The following is a 19715-nucleotide window of genomic DNA, read 5'->3' as shown; positions in this document are numbered from 1 at the left end:
GTACAGTAGGTCTGGAGCAGGAGAAACCACCCAGGGCACCCCTACTACCACAGCTTTCAAACTCAGTCCCACCACCACGTGGTGCTCCCTGTTCTTTCAGACCACTGCAATGCCACTGTTGTAAGCAGCCTCCAGCTCATGAGCATGAGACTGGTTATCTGAACCTCTCCAGAAGGTTTTCCTTCCACACCTCCAGTCACACATCTTTACTGGGATGCCCTATCTCTCTGCACTGACTGCTAAATATTCCCTACCTGGGTGCTCTTTATCACCCAGGGCTATCCAGGTGTGTGGGATACAGCCTCTGTATCCATCCCCCTCCCCTGAGGATGAGGGACCCATGGACCACAGCACAGCACAGCACAGGGGTTTTCCACAATGGATTAGCTGCTTGATTGTCCAACCTCTGGCTCCAGTTTTGTGAGCTCCACTGAATGGTGCTCCTGACTTCCTCTCAGAAGTGCATATGCCATGACAGGGACCACAGCAATGGCCAAGTCCTTCCCTTTTGCATGCACATCCCCAGGTGCAATCCAGTAGGCAAAGGTGATTTGGCTCCTGGGGAGGGCTGATGCAGTACTCAGTAGCTTTGATTTGTCCTGAAGGACATGGTGGGGGCCTTCTGGTGCTTTAGGACCTGTCTCCCATCCACCACTGATGCCACACTAAAGCAGTCAGGTCAGACATGCTTTTCCAGGAGACACAGCTGGTGGTGGTGGTGGGCTGGGGTGCGAGTAAATAAAGAAAAGGGGATCAGCTAAGCAGGAGCTGATCAGGCTGAGGAGCTGTGCACACCCCACTCTCCTAAATGCAAACCATGCCCTTGGTAATCCCATCCACCTCTCCCCTCCTCTCCTCCTCTCTATCAGGCCACCAGCACACACAGCCCCCTTTCTGCTCTGGAATGCGTTCTCCGAAACTTAATCTCAGCATGGGGCTCAGGCCAAATCCCCCGACAGATTCGGCCCCGTGACAACCCCCTCCCACCCTGCCTCAGAGTTCAGCAACTCTCTCCTTGCTTTCCCTGGCCTCCTCCTCCCACCCAGCCTGGCCTAAACATTTCACTCCTGATTAATGTATCAGTGACAAGCCAATAGTTCTTGGCTTTAAAGCAAAGCCAGGCCCCACTTTGCACAAACATCTTCACTTCTTCACTTTCCTAAGACTTAGCCCCAAACTCCCTTTTGCTGGGAAAGATGAAGCCCTTTCTACGCTCAGGGACTGTCACTGCAAGGCAATGGGAGCCTCCTCTGCACATGCTTGCTCCCCCAGACACTGTGTGGATTTCTGAGAAGGTGGGGCTCTCCACTGCTCTTTCTCAGATGCATCCAAACACATCACCTTCTGGCCAAATACACACAACACCTGGCCAAAACCAGGTGTTTGTAAGAAAAACTGCCCACCTAAGACACCTCTGGCCACACACACGTCTCCCAATGCCATAGGGCAGCAGTGAGGAACACGTAAGCTCAGGGACAGAAGCAAAGTCCCTCGCTCAGAGTTGTGTCTCAGAAAGGCAGTAAAACTCAGCACACACTGAGCCTGTGCTGGCAGCAGTCCTGCAGCAGCCCCAGCAGCAGTTGGGCCATCAGCACCAGCAGGTACTAATTATAAACTCCATAAGTCAGGAACCAAAGGAGGCAGCCTGACTGTCAGGAAACCAACCACACACACAGATATTCCCTGTCTTGCAAAGACTTCTCCCTGCAGGACAGGTCTGCAGCCAACCACGCAGGAGGAGGACAGCTTGGGCCACACCACGTCAGCCAGTCCACGACCAAAAACGCTACAGAAGGGCCTACGCCAAAGGAGTCATCCCTCGATGCCGGCACGGACAAGCAAGAAGGGATGAGCGTCTCAAGATGCACAAGTGATGGCCCAAGCAAAGCAGGGGCTGTCAGAGAACTGAAGCTACTCACTAGCTAAGGTGACCACTGCAGGGACACTGGCAATGACTCCTTCAGGCACGCGAGCGATGCACTGGTATCGCCCCACGGTGCGGTTGTTGAGAGCCGTGATGATGAGCTTCCCTCGCTCCACGTGGATACCCAGCACCTCGTCGGATCCAGCCAGCTCCTTCCCGTTCAGTCTCCAGGTCAGGTTCACTCGGGGCGGGTCCACCACACACCCCAGGCTGACTGGGCCCCCAAGTTTTTGGACAATAGAAGCAGGTTGCACTGTGACCTGCAGAGATTCACCTGCATAGAGGGAACAATGGGAATAAGAAGGCTCTGTGAGACTCAGCAATAGAAAGGACAGAGGAAAAATGTACATTTTGCATTCCCCACGGCCTCTCCTTGTGTTGCACCATCCCCTTGACTCCTCACGCGCCCACCCTAATTTTTAAAGATGTACACCGACCCCATTTCTTCTTGGCACCGCCTGAGAGAAATGTTCCACTCCAAACGTGGAACTCAACTCTCCTCCTCTGGAGGAGGGTTTGAACCTAGACCTTTGGTCAAGGCTACTCAGGGAAACCTCTGTCCTTGAGGCATGGCTATGCCAAACAGCATGGAGGCAAACCAGAACGGGTAGGAGAAGACACTCACTCAGTTTGGCAAAGCAGCTGGCAGCAGCAAGCACGAGGCAAGGGATGGGGGACATGGGCCTCTTCCTTCCAGGTGTCATTGCCATCCCATGCGCTGTGCCCTGGGGCGCCCAGGGAAGGGTCCCATAAGCTGCCTCAGGGGATGCAGTGGATCTGCGGCAGCGGATTCCTGCGGATGACAGGAGACACGATGGATGAAACTCCCCGGGCTTCTCTCTGCTTTCCAGCCCCGCCTGGCTTCCCTACCAACATCCCTAAACTGCCACAGATTCGCCGAGCCAGTGGCCTGAGGAGACTACAGACGCTGATGTAAGCATTTCTCTTCCCCAGCCTCCCCCCTAGGCACGGCTGGGAGTCTCCCAAGACATCCCATCCTCAGTACACATGCACACACAGACACACTCTCCCTTTCCCCATTTCATACTTGGCACAGTGAATGACAGTGATGCACACCAGGCAACTTTCAGGAGCAAAACACAGACATTTCCAACAAAGCACCACTGAAGATATCCACTGAGTGCTGCTGCCAATTCTTGGCTATGTCTGGAATATAGTCTATTTTGAACACTAAAGTAAATGTACAAGTCCACTCTAACTGAGACTCAACCTATGAAACTACTCCAGATTAACTGTTCTGCCTGAAACACACCAACCTATTTTAACTCTATACAAACCACCAGGTTAATGTTTGAAAGCATTGACTAGCCCCCAAAAAAGAGAAATGTAACCTGTCACAACCCAGGTTGTTGTGCAGAGCTGCACACTGCAGCAGCTGCTTTGGAGACCCATGAACAAACACTAAAGCAGACAAGCCAGGTCAGGGGGATTAAAGACCTCAGTAGCTACCCCAAGAGACACCTCAGATGTCAGACTGAATTCATCTTTAATCAAAGGCAACAGCCTGAAGTCAAGAGGAGATTTCCGTCTATTGGCACCATAAGGCAGCTATAGGATTTTGAGCTACCCTCAGCTGCAGCACTAAGGTGACCTGCAAGTCTCAGGGCGCTGCAGAATTGCTCTTGTGGCATATCTACAGAGAAGCAGCCCAAGACCAAACTCAAAGCAGCCATGGCAGCCAGCCCAAAGAGCAATTATACTGCCTGCACCCCCTGCAGCAATCAGCTCATTAGCCACAGCCAGCACCCTCAGGAGCACCTGACTCTGCAGGATGGTATTTCCTACTTCCACCACGGTCACTGCTTGAGCCACCCCCGGCTTGAGCACGGGCTCTCCATACCCATCTCAGTCAAAAAGTGGGCACAAGTCCCTTCAAGCATAACCCCTAAAATTAAACCTCCCAACTCCTGAAGTAAGGATTAGAACATACTCCCCTTGAGATGCTTGGTGAGTTGTTCAAGGCAAGGCTGATTACTGCTAGCAAGGAAACCACAGCATTTGGGGAAATATCACCAAGCTACTCGCAAATGACTTTGCTTGGCTTCTGGTGACAGCAAAGGTGCAAAAGTGCAGCACAGGACAATGTCCATGGCCAGCCATGCTGAGGTCCACATTGTGACAGCAACAATCCAGCAGGCTGGCTTGAACACCTCTCTGCAAATTGGGCTGTCCCTCTGACAGCCTCACAAGCTGTCCCTTTTCCCCTCACATCCCAGTGCCCTGCTTGAAGGAGAAGTCATGGAAAAGACATCCATACAAAGTTGAGAAGAGAGAAGAAAAGCCTCTGAGCTGGTGACTCCAAAAGGAAGAAACACCAAGTAAAGCAACACGCTGCTGGAGTTTTGGAAAGTCCACAAAGAGCATCTTTACATGGCCCTCTGCAGGCCAGCATGAGTTCAGTGCAGGGGCTGGCTCAGCAGGCTCTACACAGGCAGCTCTTTCCAGGAGTTACAGTCATGGGTAGAGTGGCTGCGAAGCCAAGAAAAGCCCTGCTGAGAGGCAGAGTAAATTAAGTCAAGCTTGGCATGGCCCAATGTGGCTTCCAGGCATCCAGGAGCATGGAGAGAGCTCAAACACTGGGCATATCCTGAAGGCACCCAGAGAGAACAGGTAGGCCATACTTCAGCTACTGCAGGCCACATCACACGTGAAAACGCCCGTGGGTGACCTCCGGTGCCAAAGAGACAAGACAGCAACTTCCCTCCCACACACCTCATCCTTCTTGGTATTCACTCTCCTCACCTGAGAAGAGTCTCAAAATCTCCCAGCCCCCAACCAGGGCACAGTGTCACACAAGATACTTTAGTGACTGACTTGGAGACCCATCTGAGTTGCTCAAGTCTATTTCTCCACATAAGGCAGCCACCAAAGCACCCTTCATTATGCCACAGCCACCACGGCAAGTCACCGCTGATGATGGCTGTGAAAGTGCCCTGGGCCTGCCCGTACCAGAACACACAGTGCTGACGCCACTGCTGGTGCACAAGTTAAGGTCCCGCTAATTACACTCATCGGGAAAAGACTGTGAGGTAGCTCAGGCCTAAAAACACCTCACACCCTAAGGTTTACTGGAGATGGAAAGCCTTCCACTGATGTAGAAGAGACATTTTTGGGGTAAGACTTACTGTCTGGTTCCTCGGTGCTGGAAGCCTATGGAGCAAAGCTGACTCATTCCCCCATCCAGATAGGTTTGGCAGCTGGATGGAAAAATGTTGGACAGAAAGGAGTTGCTCCCTGGAGCCCAGGCTGAGGGAAGGGATCGGCAAAGACGTTCCCAACCAGACCTCCCTGCAGCTCTGCGTCGCACAGAGCCCCTGGCCAGAAGGGCAAAGCCAAAGGCGCAGAAGTGTGCATGAGACCCTTCGTGAGCTGGGACCACCCAGGCACATCGATGCAATGACTGAACTGGCTGCCCCAGGTCTGTGAAAAGATGAAGAGCAATAGGTGGGGAGAAATAAAGGGGAGCTCAAAAAATTTGGCCACGGCCCTGGGCAGATTGAACAGTACTGAGCACAGAATGAGGAGAGAAGGTGTGTTGCAACAAGTGTATGTATGGTACCTCCCCAAACCTCCAGGCAAGAGTACGAGCTCTAAATAGGGACATGTGGCCATTTCTTTCACAGCTGAGTGAAGTACAAAAAGTAAATGGCCAGCATAAAAATAATGAGGAAAATGAATGAAAACATCAATTCCAAAAGAACTATTAGGATCCAGGGCCAGATTTTGAAATTCTCAGCTTCCACAATTGAAGCCAGATTTTCAAAAGCATTCAGTTCTTGACATGCTGAGCTCTCCTGAATAGGCAACCAACTTATTTCGATGCCTAAATGGGAGCTGACCTCTTTTGAAAATGCTGCCCTTAAGCAGCCCGCAATAGCGCAAAGCAAGGAACTTTATTAATCGGGCAGCTTTCGATCTGCCTCGTGTCCCTGCCAGCAGCACCAGAGCGGACTGCAGTGGGAGAGGAGGCAGAGGTGGGGAGCGGAGGAGACCCCAGGCACTCCAGGCTGACTTCCCAGAGGTGGTGGTGCCGGGCAGGGGCTGCAGGGCTGCTGCATGACAGGGTCCCGCTCTGCTGCCTCCCTCCCCAAGGCAGGCACCTTGAGAGGTGCCCCCGGTTGCCAACACTTTTGCAGCCGCCAACAAGACCAGCTCCTGCCTAATTGCTATCTAGGAAAAGAAAGAGTTAAAGTAATTTAAAGAGCTTCAAGAGCGAGGGAAAACAAACAAACAAACAAACAAAAATATTCGTTTGTTTATTTTAAATTCTTTCTTGCCAGGTTAAAATAACGATTTCCTGTCGGTGGACCTCTAAGTCCCTTTCAGACAGCCCAGTAAAATCAAAAGAGGGGCCGTCAAGAGAAGCAAAATTAACGAGAGCTCGATCAGTTAAAGGAGGGGTGGTGGGGGTGCCAAATCTGTCGGCTCGGCTTCCCACCGCACACCCGAGGCCCCTGCTGCAGCCCCGGCTGTGCCGCGGCCGGGGAGGGCACGGCAAAGGCAGCGGAGCGAGAAAGGAAAACCAGAGGTGAGCATATAAAAGGGAAGAAAGGGCCGCGCCTGCGCGGGGGGGTGACAAGGCTCGAAAGGAAAGAGGGATTTGAATTAAGCACAGGCCGCGGGAGAGGTGTTTGCTGATTAGAAACTGAAGGTTTTACTGAGGAAATGCAGCTCACAGCCCCAAGCCCCCTCCTGCTTAACAAGGGCCAGCCAAGCAGCCCTTGTTACTGCCACACCGCCTGTGATTTACAAGGCTCCCAAATAGGAACCAGCCCGTGCCCCCGGCTGCGGGGCAGCATCCCCGCAGCACATCCCGGCCCGCCGGCAGGCTGCGGGAATGCACACCGGGAGCGGGGCCGAGACCGAGGCACAGGGCAGCCGACCGCGGGAACTCCTTCCTTCCTGCTAGGGACGGACAGAGGGAAGGGGTAGGCAGTGCTCTGCACCGAGGGAAAGGCTGCGGCAGCTTCAGTCCGGCTACCAGCTGGGGACACCCTGGGTGACTCCGGAGAATGCACTGCAGCTGCTCCCTGTTTCCAGCGGGTCAAGTAGGGACAGTGGTACTCGCAGCTCTCTGTTTCAAACACTGAGACCTCAGCTATTCAGAAAAAGCAATGTCTCACACGGTATTATAAGCCAATTTTACTTGTAATCATTAGTTTTTAATACAAGACAGTGCCTTTTTTTTTTTTTTTTTTTTTTTTTAAAATCTTCCCATGAAGCAAAAACCACTGAAAAAGAAAATATGAAAGAGAAAAGAGCAACAGTACCCCTTCATTTTACCAGCTGAGGAATCTGAGGTCTAGAAGAGGAAGCCAACCTGGCCCAAGGTTATCCAGTAAAGCAGTGGCAGGCAAGGCTGGAAATCAAAAGCTCTCTGATTGGAACCTCCATCCCATCAAGCAGGCTGTTCTGGGATCCCAAATCTTTTCTATCCTCTCTAAAAACATATCACTGTACAACTTGCATAATGCTCTAGCTGCAAAAATACTGTCCAGGTGACATACCTGAGCAGATCAGCAACAAAGTCCCTGCACGGACAGCAATCTGGGCATCCCTGACTGCTTCTCCCCAACCCATCTAACAGTAACATCCCACAGGGCAAAATTAACCTCTACCCAACCCCCAGCTCCATTTCAAAGTATTAATTTCACACTGTTAAGTTATGTTCATTCTCTCTGAAAGGGTTTGGGAAAAGGACAGAAGCTCCCCCTCCCACGGAACAGCATGTGCAGCTGATGGGGATGGGTGTGCAGGTGCCATAGGGAGAGGCAGGATCCCAAATGAGAACTGGCTGCTATCAGAGAGGGCAGAAAGGCAGAACCCAATGTTACACACCAGCATGTTTGAAGTCAAGGAGGTGGCACAGCGTTTGTGGCAAGAGGGATAAAAGCTTGCCTGGTTTTCCCTCCGTAGCACTGTGAGCTGCTGATTTCAGAGTGCATTAGCTCTCTTAACATAGCCCTTGACTAACTGTATGAGGGGGTCCCCTCCTCCCTTTTTAAAAGTGATTAGGCAAGAAAGACTCTCTTAGTGGCTGCCTGTGAGCTCAGAGAGTCCATCAAAAAGCCACAAGAAAGCAAGCCTGGGATAAATTCATGCTCATAGTCAGAAGGAAAATACCCAGAATAAAACCTGGCGTAGCACAACCACCACAGATCAGTGAGTTTTCCTAAAAACTGCAGCTGGGCGACCCTAAAAAAGAACCACTGTTTTAATTCAAGCAAGTCCTGAGTAAAAGACACCTCTTTAAAAAATAAACTTGCAGGTAAAACATCTCTTTTCCTTGAACAGAACTGCTCACGCAAACCAAACCAGCAACAAACCAAACATGCAAACATCTCTGTAATTTTTTTTGTCTTCCACAAGAAGAAGCTACTTCCCTGAGCAGTTCCTTTCCACAACAGCCTGCAGCATCACCAGGGAGAGGACTGGGCATGCTGGCTTTGAATTAGCAACAGGATGCAAAGCCTTCTCATAGCCTGACTTCTGCTCGTATCCCTGAGGACCCAATGCCTGCAGTTTCTGGCACCTCTCCATCCAACAAGCAGCTCCTCTGAACTGAGCGCCACTTTCCAGCTGGCATTGATCAGGCTGACTGCTGAGACCCAGCAAACGCCTTCACGTTGGCGTTTCGTCAGCCAGCAAGCGTGAGGCCGCTTGAGGAGCGAAATGCCGCCCTCGTACCTGCGACGGGCTCCCAGTGTCACCATGGGGGTGGCACCGCAGCGAGCGCGGCTCACCCTGGGCGCTGCCTGTGCCGGGGTGGGCTCAGGGTGGGACCTGCCAGCCACAGACAGCTCTAGTGCAGGGGGGCCACGGATGCAAGGATGGCCTTGCCCCACTGGAAACATGTCCCTTTTTCCACAGTTATCAGGAGAGGAGCCCCGTGCTGAAACAGAGTATGCACGCTGGCTTTTGCTGCCCCTTGGTGTGCCCTGAAAGCAGCTCCAGTCCTTGAAAAGACAAGGCTAAAGTGTAAGAAAAAAGGAAAACCCACGTCCTTTCTTCAATATCATGCTCCCCCCATGCCCTAGACACTTAATTTCCCTCCTTCCCCCCCCCAGCCCCCCACCCCCCGGCTTCCCCCTCCATTCTGAGTAAATTCAATTTGACAACCCTGCTAATTGGATAAACGCTGCTCCCTACGCTCCTTTAAGGCTGCCCGCTTTTCTCTCCTTGTTTTTGGAGGGCGATTGTGGCTGTTCTTTAACATGAATTCCATCTGCTTTATTTCTCCTCTGCCCATTCAAGACCCCTCCTGAATATGTATGAGGGGCTGCGCCCCCCCCACCCCCTTTCTCCTCCATCCCACCTCCCTCCCTCATCACCCCCCCACCCCTCTCCCTGCCCTCTCCCATTGCCCGGGACAATAACCCCCCGAACGCCCCCTTCTCCCACCCGGGCCCTTTTTGCTTTAGATAAACACAGGCAGTGTCAAGTGTGAGGAGGGGGGGGAAAGGATGGGGTTCAACTGCCAGTCAAGCCTCGGGCCCTCAATGAAGCCCGGAGGCCTACCCTAATCTGCTGCATGCTTGCCATATGGGAGCTGTGTTGCCCTGGGAAACACTAACAGGCAGAACGGAGCTTAATAGAGTCCATATTCATTGTAATGCAGTGAAATGGCTCGAGGGACTATTGCCCCTTGGGTCTGTTTTCATTCTTCTGTTCCCCCTCTTTCTTTTCTCTCTCTCTCTCTCTTTTTTTTTTTTTTTTTTTTTTTTTTTAATAAATTTTTTTCCTCCCCTCCTTCTCCCCCTCCCTTTTTTTTTTTTTTTTTTTTTTTTTTTTTTTTTCCCCCTTCCTCTTTCTTCCTTTCAAAAGGACGAAGTCCCTGGAGAGCTCTAATCTGGAGAGGCTGGGGGCTCCCCGAAGGGCTGGCCAGCCGATGGGGCAGGAGCGGGAAGGGGGAAGGGAGAGGGTGGAGGTGGTTAGGGAGGCGAAGGAGAGGTGGAGGGCAAGAGGAAAGTAGTAACTAATAAGCATGCAGCCGGCCAGCTGTCAAGATGCTGACAATACTGCTGCGGGTGCAAAGAGCCCGACAGCCAGCGCTGGCACGGAGCTGGCGCAGGGTCCTCCCGGGAAGCGCCTGCCTCCCCTAAGAGCCTCCCCGAACGCGGCACAAGCGGCAAAAAAAATCCCAACCAAACAAAAAAAACCCAAAGAAAACCCACCAAAAAAAACCAAACATCCCAACAAAACAAAAAACACACACACAGACAAAAAAAAAAAAAAGGGCGCAGATGGAGCGGAGCGTGCTGCACAGCCTCTTCAGAAACAAAGTGCACCTAGGAAACAGATGTTGTTGCTGCAACAAGCCTGGAACTACTGGCTGCTCTCTGGCTCCTTCTCCCAAGTGCGTGCAGGGAGAAAGTGGCCCTGGAGCAGCTGCCGGGGCTGCCCCCCGTGGCTGGGACACGCTGCCTCTCCAATCAGAACCTTTCAGTCCAGCTTCACTCCCAAACTGGAAGAGCTGCCAGTCTTAGACCAACAAAATTCTTCTCTGCGCTCTCCATCCTTCTCATTCGTGATCCACCTGTAGACTCTCCTGCCTCGCAGCTAAGGTCCCCCTTTAGAGAGCTGCGGAATCCTGCAAGGAGCGTACATCCACAGCGCTTAGGGAAGGGTGCAGGTCCTGCATTCAGGGGCTTGATTTTCTAATGTCAGAGAACCAGCAGAATTGCTGCTATCCAAGTCGTGCAAGATCAAGGCCCCACAGAGGTGCAGCTCAACCTACTCTCTTGTCAAGGCAAGGAAGAAAAGGGTCAGGAGGATCCCCTTGAGAGCCACATCAATGTAGTCACACACTTGGAATGAGTTATCTGCTCTGGAGTCTTTTCAGTGTTCCTCACAGCTGCTACAAACTCAGCTGCTGATGGTGCAGCAGCAAAGTCTTGCTTTTTTGAGGCTTTGCTGTGGGTAAGAAATATTTCAGAGGCAGCAGGAAAGGGGTCACCCACTGATGTCAGTATGATGTGAAAACACACCTTCAGTCTTAGAAGCAAGGTATTTAGTGCACTGCATTACTTGCCTGAAGCATTCTATCTCTTGCCATATGAAAACAATAGTCACTTTATCATTCCCATCACAAGTAAAGCTGGAGATCAGTGTCACTGCAGTCAGAGCTGCAGGCAGATGCTGTAGTAAACACAGAGGAAGAACAATCCCATGTCCTCTAGACTTCACACCATCAGGTAGAAGAGTTAGTTACTTTAGGATGCTTGATACAAGAACTAAGAAAATCTACCTGTCTATATCTCTTTGCTCTTTGGACAAAGAGGAGAAGCACATAACAGAGAGCTGGGAATAACTGAGAGTGTACACCTGGGCAAGAAAAGCCCAGGGAATGGCTCTGCTGGCAGCTGATGCAGTGTGACCCACAGGATGGGTGGCGAGTGCCAGCTGATGCAGCTGGCTGCGGTCTGGGCTCCACCATGCTGAACCCTACATCAACATGAGCCGGGCCTCAGGTTGTTCCCTCCTGTCAGCAGCTGCAGTGGAGGAGGGCGCAGGGAGTGAAGGGCAGTTCCCACCAGGAGCTGTCAACACACAGGCACAGATGTGCCTGTGGGTAGTTTACATTACTCAGGGCACTGCTTTTGTTTTTTTCCCTTCTCATCCTTTGCAAACAAAACCCCCCAAACCTTGAAATTTGATGTTGAGAGTCTAATTGCCTCTTGGGTTAGGGAGAGGTCAGAGAGAAGGCAGGCCCCGGAGATGCAGGGGAAGTGATGCCGGGCAAAAACCCTCAGAGATACTAAAGGGAAGAGTGGAATAAAGGTGACAGAAAAGAAAAACCAGGAAAATTAAATTTAGATGAGAGGGTCAAGAAAGAAGAAATAGAGGAATTGGGATTTTGGCAGATTTTCTTATGTTGCATTTGTCCCCGCTGCTTCAGGGCAAGGACATGGCAATGCCACAGCTCAATTGCCACATGTGTATCCAGGCTCAAGTCCTTGTCCTGTTTTCCTCTGAGCAGGGGCTGTCACCTCACACCATCACCTCTCAAGCAACTCTCTCTCCCCAGTTGACACCCTTACACTTAATTTAAATGCAGCCTGCTCACAACAGCAGGAAAACCAGTTTTGCTCTCCACCAGAAACTCCTTGCTGTTTTAAGACAAAAGCTTAATCAACAGATACACTTCCACAGTTATGCCCTGGTTCCAGTGAAACAGCATTTTCCCATGAGGATCCTGAACAGGATGCTCTTCTCCAAAGCTGTTTTCACACTGCATCGCTTCCCCAGCAGCTCTTGGGGAACACACACGGCCTGACTAGAGGACATCAAGATATTGACCAGAACAACCATTTTGCCAATGATGTGGCAGCAACCCTAAAAAAACCCAGAACCTAGGCTACCTAATATCACCCTTTGGCCCCTCTGCAGCCAGAGCAGTGGTCAAGAATGGGAAGAAAGACCACAAATCATGGCCAAGGTGTGACATGGAGTGCCCTGAAAAGACCCATCTCCATTTTATTGTTTCTGTCACATGATGGGGTCAAGCTTGCAACAGGACAGACAATAAATATTCCAGCATCCATTCATGCTGGTAACCACCAGCTGAAACACTCCTCTCTCAGTATAATATAGACCAAAGCACAGAGGAGTGGTGGACAAACCCCACCAGTCAGCATCAGCATGGAGCACAGCAGGAGTGCTCGGGGAACAAACATTTCAGTGTCTGTCAGCTGTGGCTACCTGCAAACTGAGACTCAGAAGCTCTTGTTCACAGAGTAGATCACAAGCCAGAGACAGCAGCTATGGATGCTTTTTAAGAACAGCCCACATCTTTATATGTTTAAATATGACCCTACCTTTTAGTACCAAACTAAAAAGAAAAATCCAAATAATCTTTGTCTAGGAACAATAGAAAAATCTTGTCCATGTCCAATTAGAAACAGTAATAGAATGAAACAAAGACATGAATTAAAAAAAAAACAAAACTAAACCACAAACCAAAAAAGTCCACAGAAACTGCCAGTGACACTGTTAAGCGTTCCTTGGGGGAAGCTGCTATGGGGAAATTTTCCTGTTGGCAGAGCAGACTTGGGTAGCTTTCCTAGACTCTGAACCTTCTTCCAGGGTGTACTTGAAGAGCAAGTGTGCCTAGAATTGCTGCAGTAAAAAACTAACCAAGCTTATCATAAACATAAGCCAGTGGCACAGGAGAAATACCTGCTAAAACAACACATCCTCTGGATTATAACAGAGGACTTGATTCGACTGCCACCAAAATCAGCCTGATCTTTGCCATGACTTCAATGGGAGCAGGCCCAGAAACTGCATTAACAAGCACAAGGCTAGTTTAACACAGTTGACATCAAAATCCAGAAGAGCACACAAAAGAGACAGGACAAAGTACTTGCCAGTAACGTCAATACAAAGTTTAATCCCCAGATGGCTGGCTTTAGAGACATCCCCATCACCACCATAAAGAGAAACTGCCTTCTAGTTTGCACTCCTTTCAGCAGTGACTTGTTGCTGGGATGCAAAAGAACACAAGCCCATTTTTCTTGTCCTTTGAAGATGGCATTTAAAAGTTGGGATTTTTTTTTTTTTCTTTAATAAATTTGGGAATAAATGGGAGTTTTTACCATAGCTGCCACTAAATTGCTTTACACTAGCAATAATAATTTTTGTTATGGGAGCAGGTCAAAAGCCTCTAGAACTCTCTGCTGGGACAAATTTCCCCTGGAAGACATGTCACTACTCCAAAAAACACAAGAGGAAGCTCAAGGCTAGCAAAACAAAGGGACAGAAAGGACTCTCCATAGAAAATGCTCTGGCTTGTGCCAAATGCCCAAGGTGGGGTGTGGGGATTAGCGGAGAGTGCCAGAACTGAGATGGGCTGAGCCAGAGCCCTACTTTGAGCCATGATCAGCAGCTGCAATGCTGCCCCAAAACCCCATGGGGCCCACCCCGTGGTGAAAAATCATGGGGGACACACTCACCGTGGGGTCTCAGGATGGGTGACAGATTTCCCTCTTCCCAGAGATGAAGAGGAGAGGGTTGCATTGTTTAGGCTTTTTTAAAGGTTGCGTTTGCCATGTGATTTGCCCCCTTTATCATCACAACAACGATCAGGCCTTTCCAAAAACGATGGTCCCGTTGAGGACAGCGAGCCAAACACGGCAGGAGATGAAGCAAGGTCGCCCTGCACAGACAGATGGGCAGGGCCGGCATATGGTTGCTCTCTGTCGGCAAGGGGACGCTCCGTAACAAAAGGATGGCAAAATGCTGCAGCCTCAGCGCCTGGGAAGGGAGACTCACCTGCCTGTGCCCCAGCCAGCTCCCAGGACACACTGGCAAGTGGCACAGCCAGGCTTGCCAAGCAGCAGCGCCCGTGAGAGCTGGGCACAGCACAGACCTGGGGCCGGGCACAGCACAGACCTGCCACTTGCCACCGGCTCCCCACCTGTCGCTGCTGCCCATCCGCACTCGAAGCCACGCTGGAAGCACGAGCCCGGAGCGCAGGGCCCCTCCCCAGGCCTTCCACACAACAGGCATCAGCAGCGATTCCAGCTGTAAAGTTTGCTTTCCTTGACGCACAGTTTACTTTCTCCGTTCCCCCGCATCCCACCCCTGCCACTTACCCCTCACTCCAAAAAGGCTCTCTCAAACAGGCTTAAGCTTTAAACAAATAAGGGCTTGGCAAGCAGCAGCCTGCTCCCGTTTCCCTCCCCAGCAGCCCTGCTCTCCCCCCGCCGCCTCCACCTCCGAGCCGTGGCGCAAGCGGAGCTGGCGAGCGCCGCGCAGGCATAGAAAACAAACACGTGGAGCAGAGCCAGCTGTGAAGCTGGATCTGGCATACAGTGCGTGCAGAATGAATAAAAGCACATGGGAGAAGAGGGAACGGGAGAAAGGGGACAGAGCGGGGAGCCGGGGTGCGCTGCGCTCAAGGGGAGAATGCGACTCCGTTAGGAAGCCCCGGGACACGCCCGCTGGAGGGTCTCGTGCCCTGCGAGGAACCACTTGGGGGGGAAAGTCCTACAGCCACATTCCCTGAGCTATTCGGCATCACACTTCCCCACCCCTTTCCTAGCGAGATGGACTGTTTTTTGCATGCACTTGCCCTCCCACCCAGGCAGAAATTAGTGTGTTCTGATGCAACACGTGAAAAATAAATGCATTTTTAACGCCCCCCGGGCATGCATCTCTCCCCCTTTTTTTCTTTGGGTTTCTATTTCCCATGCACATTATGCTCCAGGGCCCCCCAGGACAGGAAACCCTGACCCAACTGCCCCATCACCTTGGCTGAGATTATGTATGTTGAAGGTCCACATTTACACTAATCCCCCTCTCCCAACTGTCCCCTTCTGGAAGGGTTTCAGACAAAATATCCCTCCTCTTAAATCCAAGCTCCCCAGAGATGTTAGCTTGGGTATTATTTATTATTCTGCCCTCATCAGTCTGGTCTAGCCATGGGAATGGCACTGGAAGGCTTTAGGAATAGATCACCTATGGCCTTACATCAACACTGGATCCATGGCAGGTTTTCCTCCCTTTCCCAGTCATCTCCAAGCAAAATGAAACAGAAACATATGCACTCTGCCTGGTTTGGGGCAGAATCCAGCGATTTCACGTGGTTTGCTTGTGGTTTCCACCCAAAACCATAAACCAGCCCAGGTTTGCTTGGAAGGTCCTCAGCTGTGTTTGGAGGCTGTAAGAAAAGCAGCAGTGTCCTACCTGGTCTTGGACCCCGTCCAAAACAGGCCAGCAGCTGGATGGATTAACAGCCCAGCCTGACCACCCAGACACCTGCAGACATGTTTTCTCAAGTCTCTTTACCACCCCTGAAACACAGTGAGGACTTTACCCTCTCCGGGCCAACCATGAACACTTGTCCCTCAGCATCGCTCCAAACCACCAAAGTGATGACAAGAGACAGTATTTGGACAGTTCTCTTCCTGACAACTACATTATGGATCCCTGATCACAGCCAAGGAAGGCAACTTACCTTAGAGAAATATTGCAATTGCATTTTTGTTCTTGGGTGGAATTTACTGAGACACCAAATAAAGCCATGGATCACTGCAAATAAAGCATTGCCCAAAACCTACCATCCCACTCCGATCTCTTTCCCTTTTGGAGGCAAATTAGCAAGACAGAGAGGGATAGAAATTCGCAGTCTTGGAGGTTATGATTGCCACATTTCTGGAATCGCCTCCTCTATTGGATAAAATATACCCCTACGCTGTGTCTCAGCTTTCCAGGCTGCAAAAACAGGAACAGCAAACTCCAGCTGGTACAAGCACTAACGAGATGAATGTGAGTCAGACAATTTCAGATTCCCTTATGAAAGGTGCTAGACAGGTATGTAGTGTTATTATCTGTACTGCTTCCTGGTAGCCCCAGGATTTTTGGATTAGCAAAATACAGATGTCAGCATCTTGGGGATACTGCCTCCGTAACTGAACCAAGCAGGGAGGGGCACGCTGATTGCAACAACGGGAAAACATGAATTTGCACCACACACCAAATATTGTGGTTAAGGGAGACAGAGAGATACCATTGACAACAGAGAACAGGATAATTCATTGGGGTTTGTCAGGCTAAGCTTTGTGTAATCAGAGACTGCGGGGAAAGTGTTTGTCAAGCAAACATTCAAACATCCAGCTGCCAAGAACTAAGTAAACAGAGGAGGAGAAGTAGCAGAGCCAATGTGGCACCATTTGCAAATACTCCATGATCAGCGGTCACAGGCCAGCTGAGCCCATCAGCAGGCACTAGTGAAGCCAAGGGGATGAACTACTGCAGGAAGAGACCCACCACCAGGATGGACAAACAATGAGCAATTCACACCCTCAAAATGTTTCCATCCAGAATAGGATTTGCAGAACTGGGCAGGTACAGCAGACCGTGTGGGTTCAGTGGACACCTTCCTGCAGCACACACATGCAACAACCTGGGCAAGTGAAATAAAGCCAAAGCCCAGGCTGAAAGGAGTCCTCCAAGATAGCATGCAACACCCAACAGCTCTGGTACCATGCATTTAAATCCCACTTTATCTAAAAGCCTGCAGTGGTATTTGCTGTGCCTACAAGGAGCCAGAGACCAGGGCCAAAGATCTGAGGGCAAACACTGGTCTCTGCTTCCCACCTAAGTGCCTATCCATCAGTCAGTACTTCCCTCCCATGGTTCACAGGACTGCTGGAAAGGGTACCTGGATGACTCAAGGGATCCAAGAAAATGGATGAAAAATATGCAAGTTTAGACATGCTGAGCAGTAAGATGTGCACATGGAATTTCCAACCAGGTCTGCTGACCTCCATAGGAAAGCATTCAAGATTGAACATGTCAAAAATAAAGCTGAAACCCATCACAGGCAATCCTACACATGCATCTTTTGTCTGCACACCCCTATTCCTCTCTACCTCATCCCAACAACGATACCTGAGTGGTGTTATACTCATTTCCTATAGATCAGACTTCTCTTGGCTGTCTGAAAGGAGAGTAAGAGACACAAGGCATGTTTCAAGGCCAGCACTGGATGCATCACTCCTCTGTTAGTCACTGGCCATGGATTCACCCACAGCAGCGTTGGTGTAACCATCCCTTGGCACGTTTGTGGCCAGCTGCATTCTGCACAAGTGACCAAAGACTCTCATGCTGCAGCCAGAGGTGCTGGGAAGAGGAAGTTTTTGGTTCTGCAGCCCCAAATTACTGACAACTTTGTACCTAGACTGTGTTTATGTTCAGGAGGTTCAAGGAGGGTTTAGGAAAGCTGTCATCCTCCTAGCTAGAGAAGAAGGACTGTGAGAGATCCAAGGGCCCAGAGAGGCTGCTGGTCCTAAAGGAAGAGAGGCTCGCAGGTTCTGTTGTGGTGAACAGCGACTCTGAGTTGACACAAAGGGACTTGATGCATTTTATGCATACAGCATTGGTGCACTCCAGCTCTGAGGGAAGAGAGTGGCCTTCCACAGGAGAACTCCATCCAGATTTAAAAGGCTGAACCTCCATACTAAGAAACAGTCCAGTACCACAGACAAAAACCCTTGAGTTTTTTTTTCATCAGGAGATAAATGACCTCCTCTAGAGTCCTGACATAAGTGCTCCAAGTATTTACAACCTGGAAGAGATATTAATGAAGAGGCAGAGTTGCTTTAACTTTCCCTTCTCTGCTCCCCTCCTGTATCCTCACCCTCAATTTGCTACTGTGCAATAGCCCTTGGGCAGTTAATCAGCAGCTTACACGCACAATGCAATATTGCCAAAGGCCAAGGAGCTATATATATGGCAGTAAATACATGCCTATAGAGGTTTTCCATCTCCCATTCCCTGCAAACTTGCAGTTTTCTCACATGGGAGACTGGATCAAAACAGAGAGGAGGAACCAGTGCTGTGACCAGCCAGTGGTCCCCAGCACAACCACAAGCTACCTGGGGCTTGCTGTGCTGCAACCCCAGCAGTGCAGGGCTCCTTTGGTCAAAGGATGAGGTGTTCCCCTAGCATCAGGAGGCAAAAGGGCTCCCTGTCCTGCAATGGAAACAGCTGAAGCTGAGTTCAGCAGCGTTCCAAATCTGAGCAGGTGCTTCTGGCAGGGCAGGAGATAGCACAGCAGTCCTAACCCCTTTAAGGAACGTGCTTGTTTTTCCAACAGCAATCGCACTGGTGTTGGACCCCCACTCATTAACAAGTGCAGATTGCTCATCCACTCATTAGGGCTTCCAACAGGAGAACAAGCACCTCAGACTGTTGACAGCATTTAGTCACAACAGCAGACTTTGGCTTGAGACCATTCACATCACCTGGGCCACAAAACACAACACCATCCCACTTCTGCTCCAGGCCTCTTGCTGCTTCCCTGGATGGCAGAAGCGGGTCAACAAAGGGTTAAACATGGTACAGCCTCAAAACTCACTCGCTGCTTTCTGAAGCACGAACATCTTTGGCAGGGTCCCCATCTGGGAAATGACATCCCGTCCCCCCTCGCTTCCCCTCTTCTCCCCCTGAACTCAGAACAAAGCACTGCACTGCCCAACATGCTCCTCCGCTGTTTTCATCTTGGTCCAAACGCTTCTTGCGTTTCAACTTCTGCCAAAAAGAAATGCATAAAAAAATATAAAAAAGGCATGTGTGGGGCAGAGGGAGAGGAAACAGAGAGAGTAGAGGGAAGTCATTAACATCAAATCTTGATTAGCTACCAGTGGTGGAAAAAAAGGAACAAGGGAGAGATTTTTCTGTTGCGATATGCATCTTGAAGCTGAAACCAGCAGGCCCAGAGGAGACAAGACTTCTCCACACAATCCTCCACCTGGGACCAAAACTAACATGCTTTGCATTTCCAGTCTACCATGTGCCATGCCATCATTAGAGGAGGAGGCATGTGCTTCCTCAAAACAATTTCTGCCAATCACCACACATGTTTTTGACCACTCTTAAAGCTGTGGCTCTCACTGAGTTCCTGCACCCAGCACTGAGCCCTGCTGGCACAGGACTGGAGGACACAGCACAGCTGACCTGCCCTTTCCACCCTGGTATCAAACACAAAGGTTTGGCCATTGCAAAGCCATAGGGAATCCTAGAGGAAATGAGCCTGGAAAAGATGGCTTGTGCATGCTTTGTGGATAGGCTGGATGGGCCAAATGAAGAGTCCCAGACTGGCTCTGTCTCCCAAAAAGACAGACAGAAAAAATAATTAAAAAAAAAAAAAAAAAAAAAAAAAAAAGGCTAGAGAAGCATTTAAAGCAAAACAAAAAAACCCAGTCTGGTTTGTAGTCTGTAATAGCTGAACCCAGGGACACGCAGAGCATGTTTTTTGTTCCTT

The 19715-nt window shown here is 50.4% G+C and overlaps 1 protein-coding gene across 4 annotated transcripts in view; it reads right to left on the bottom strand.

The window, feature by feature from the left end:
* BOC (BOC cell adhesion associated, oncogene regulated) overlaps positions 1–19715 on the bottom strand; it is a 53962-nt gene that overhangs the window by 19939 nt on the left and 14308 nt on the right. For 2 of the 4 annotated variants that reach the window (XM_040056767.1, XM_040056769.1), the window contains exons 1-3: positions 3513–3570; positions 2550–2717; positions 1920–2198 (exon numbers count right to left, since the gene is read on the bottom strand). In XM_040056767.1, coding sequence (XP_039912701.1) covers positions 1920–2198; positions 2550–2634 — 364 coding nt within the window. In that variant the 5' untranslated portion in view covers positions 2635–2717; positions 3513–3570. Of the gene's footprint in view, positions 1–1919; positions 2199–2549; positions 2718–3512; positions 3571–19715 lie in introns of those variants that run through there. The other 2 variants (XM_040056766.1, XM_040056768.1) reach the window with 1 other exon arrangement.

Source organism: Hirundo rustica, chromosome 2, assembly GCF_015227805.2.
Source record: "Hirundo rustica isolate bHirRus1 chromosome 2, bHirRus1.pri.v3, whole genome shotgun sequence".
NCBI lineage: Eukaryota > Metazoa > Chordata > Aves > Passeriformes > Hirundinidae > Hirundo > Hirundo rustica.
This window is presented reverse-complemented; position numbering and strand designations above follow the sequence as displayed.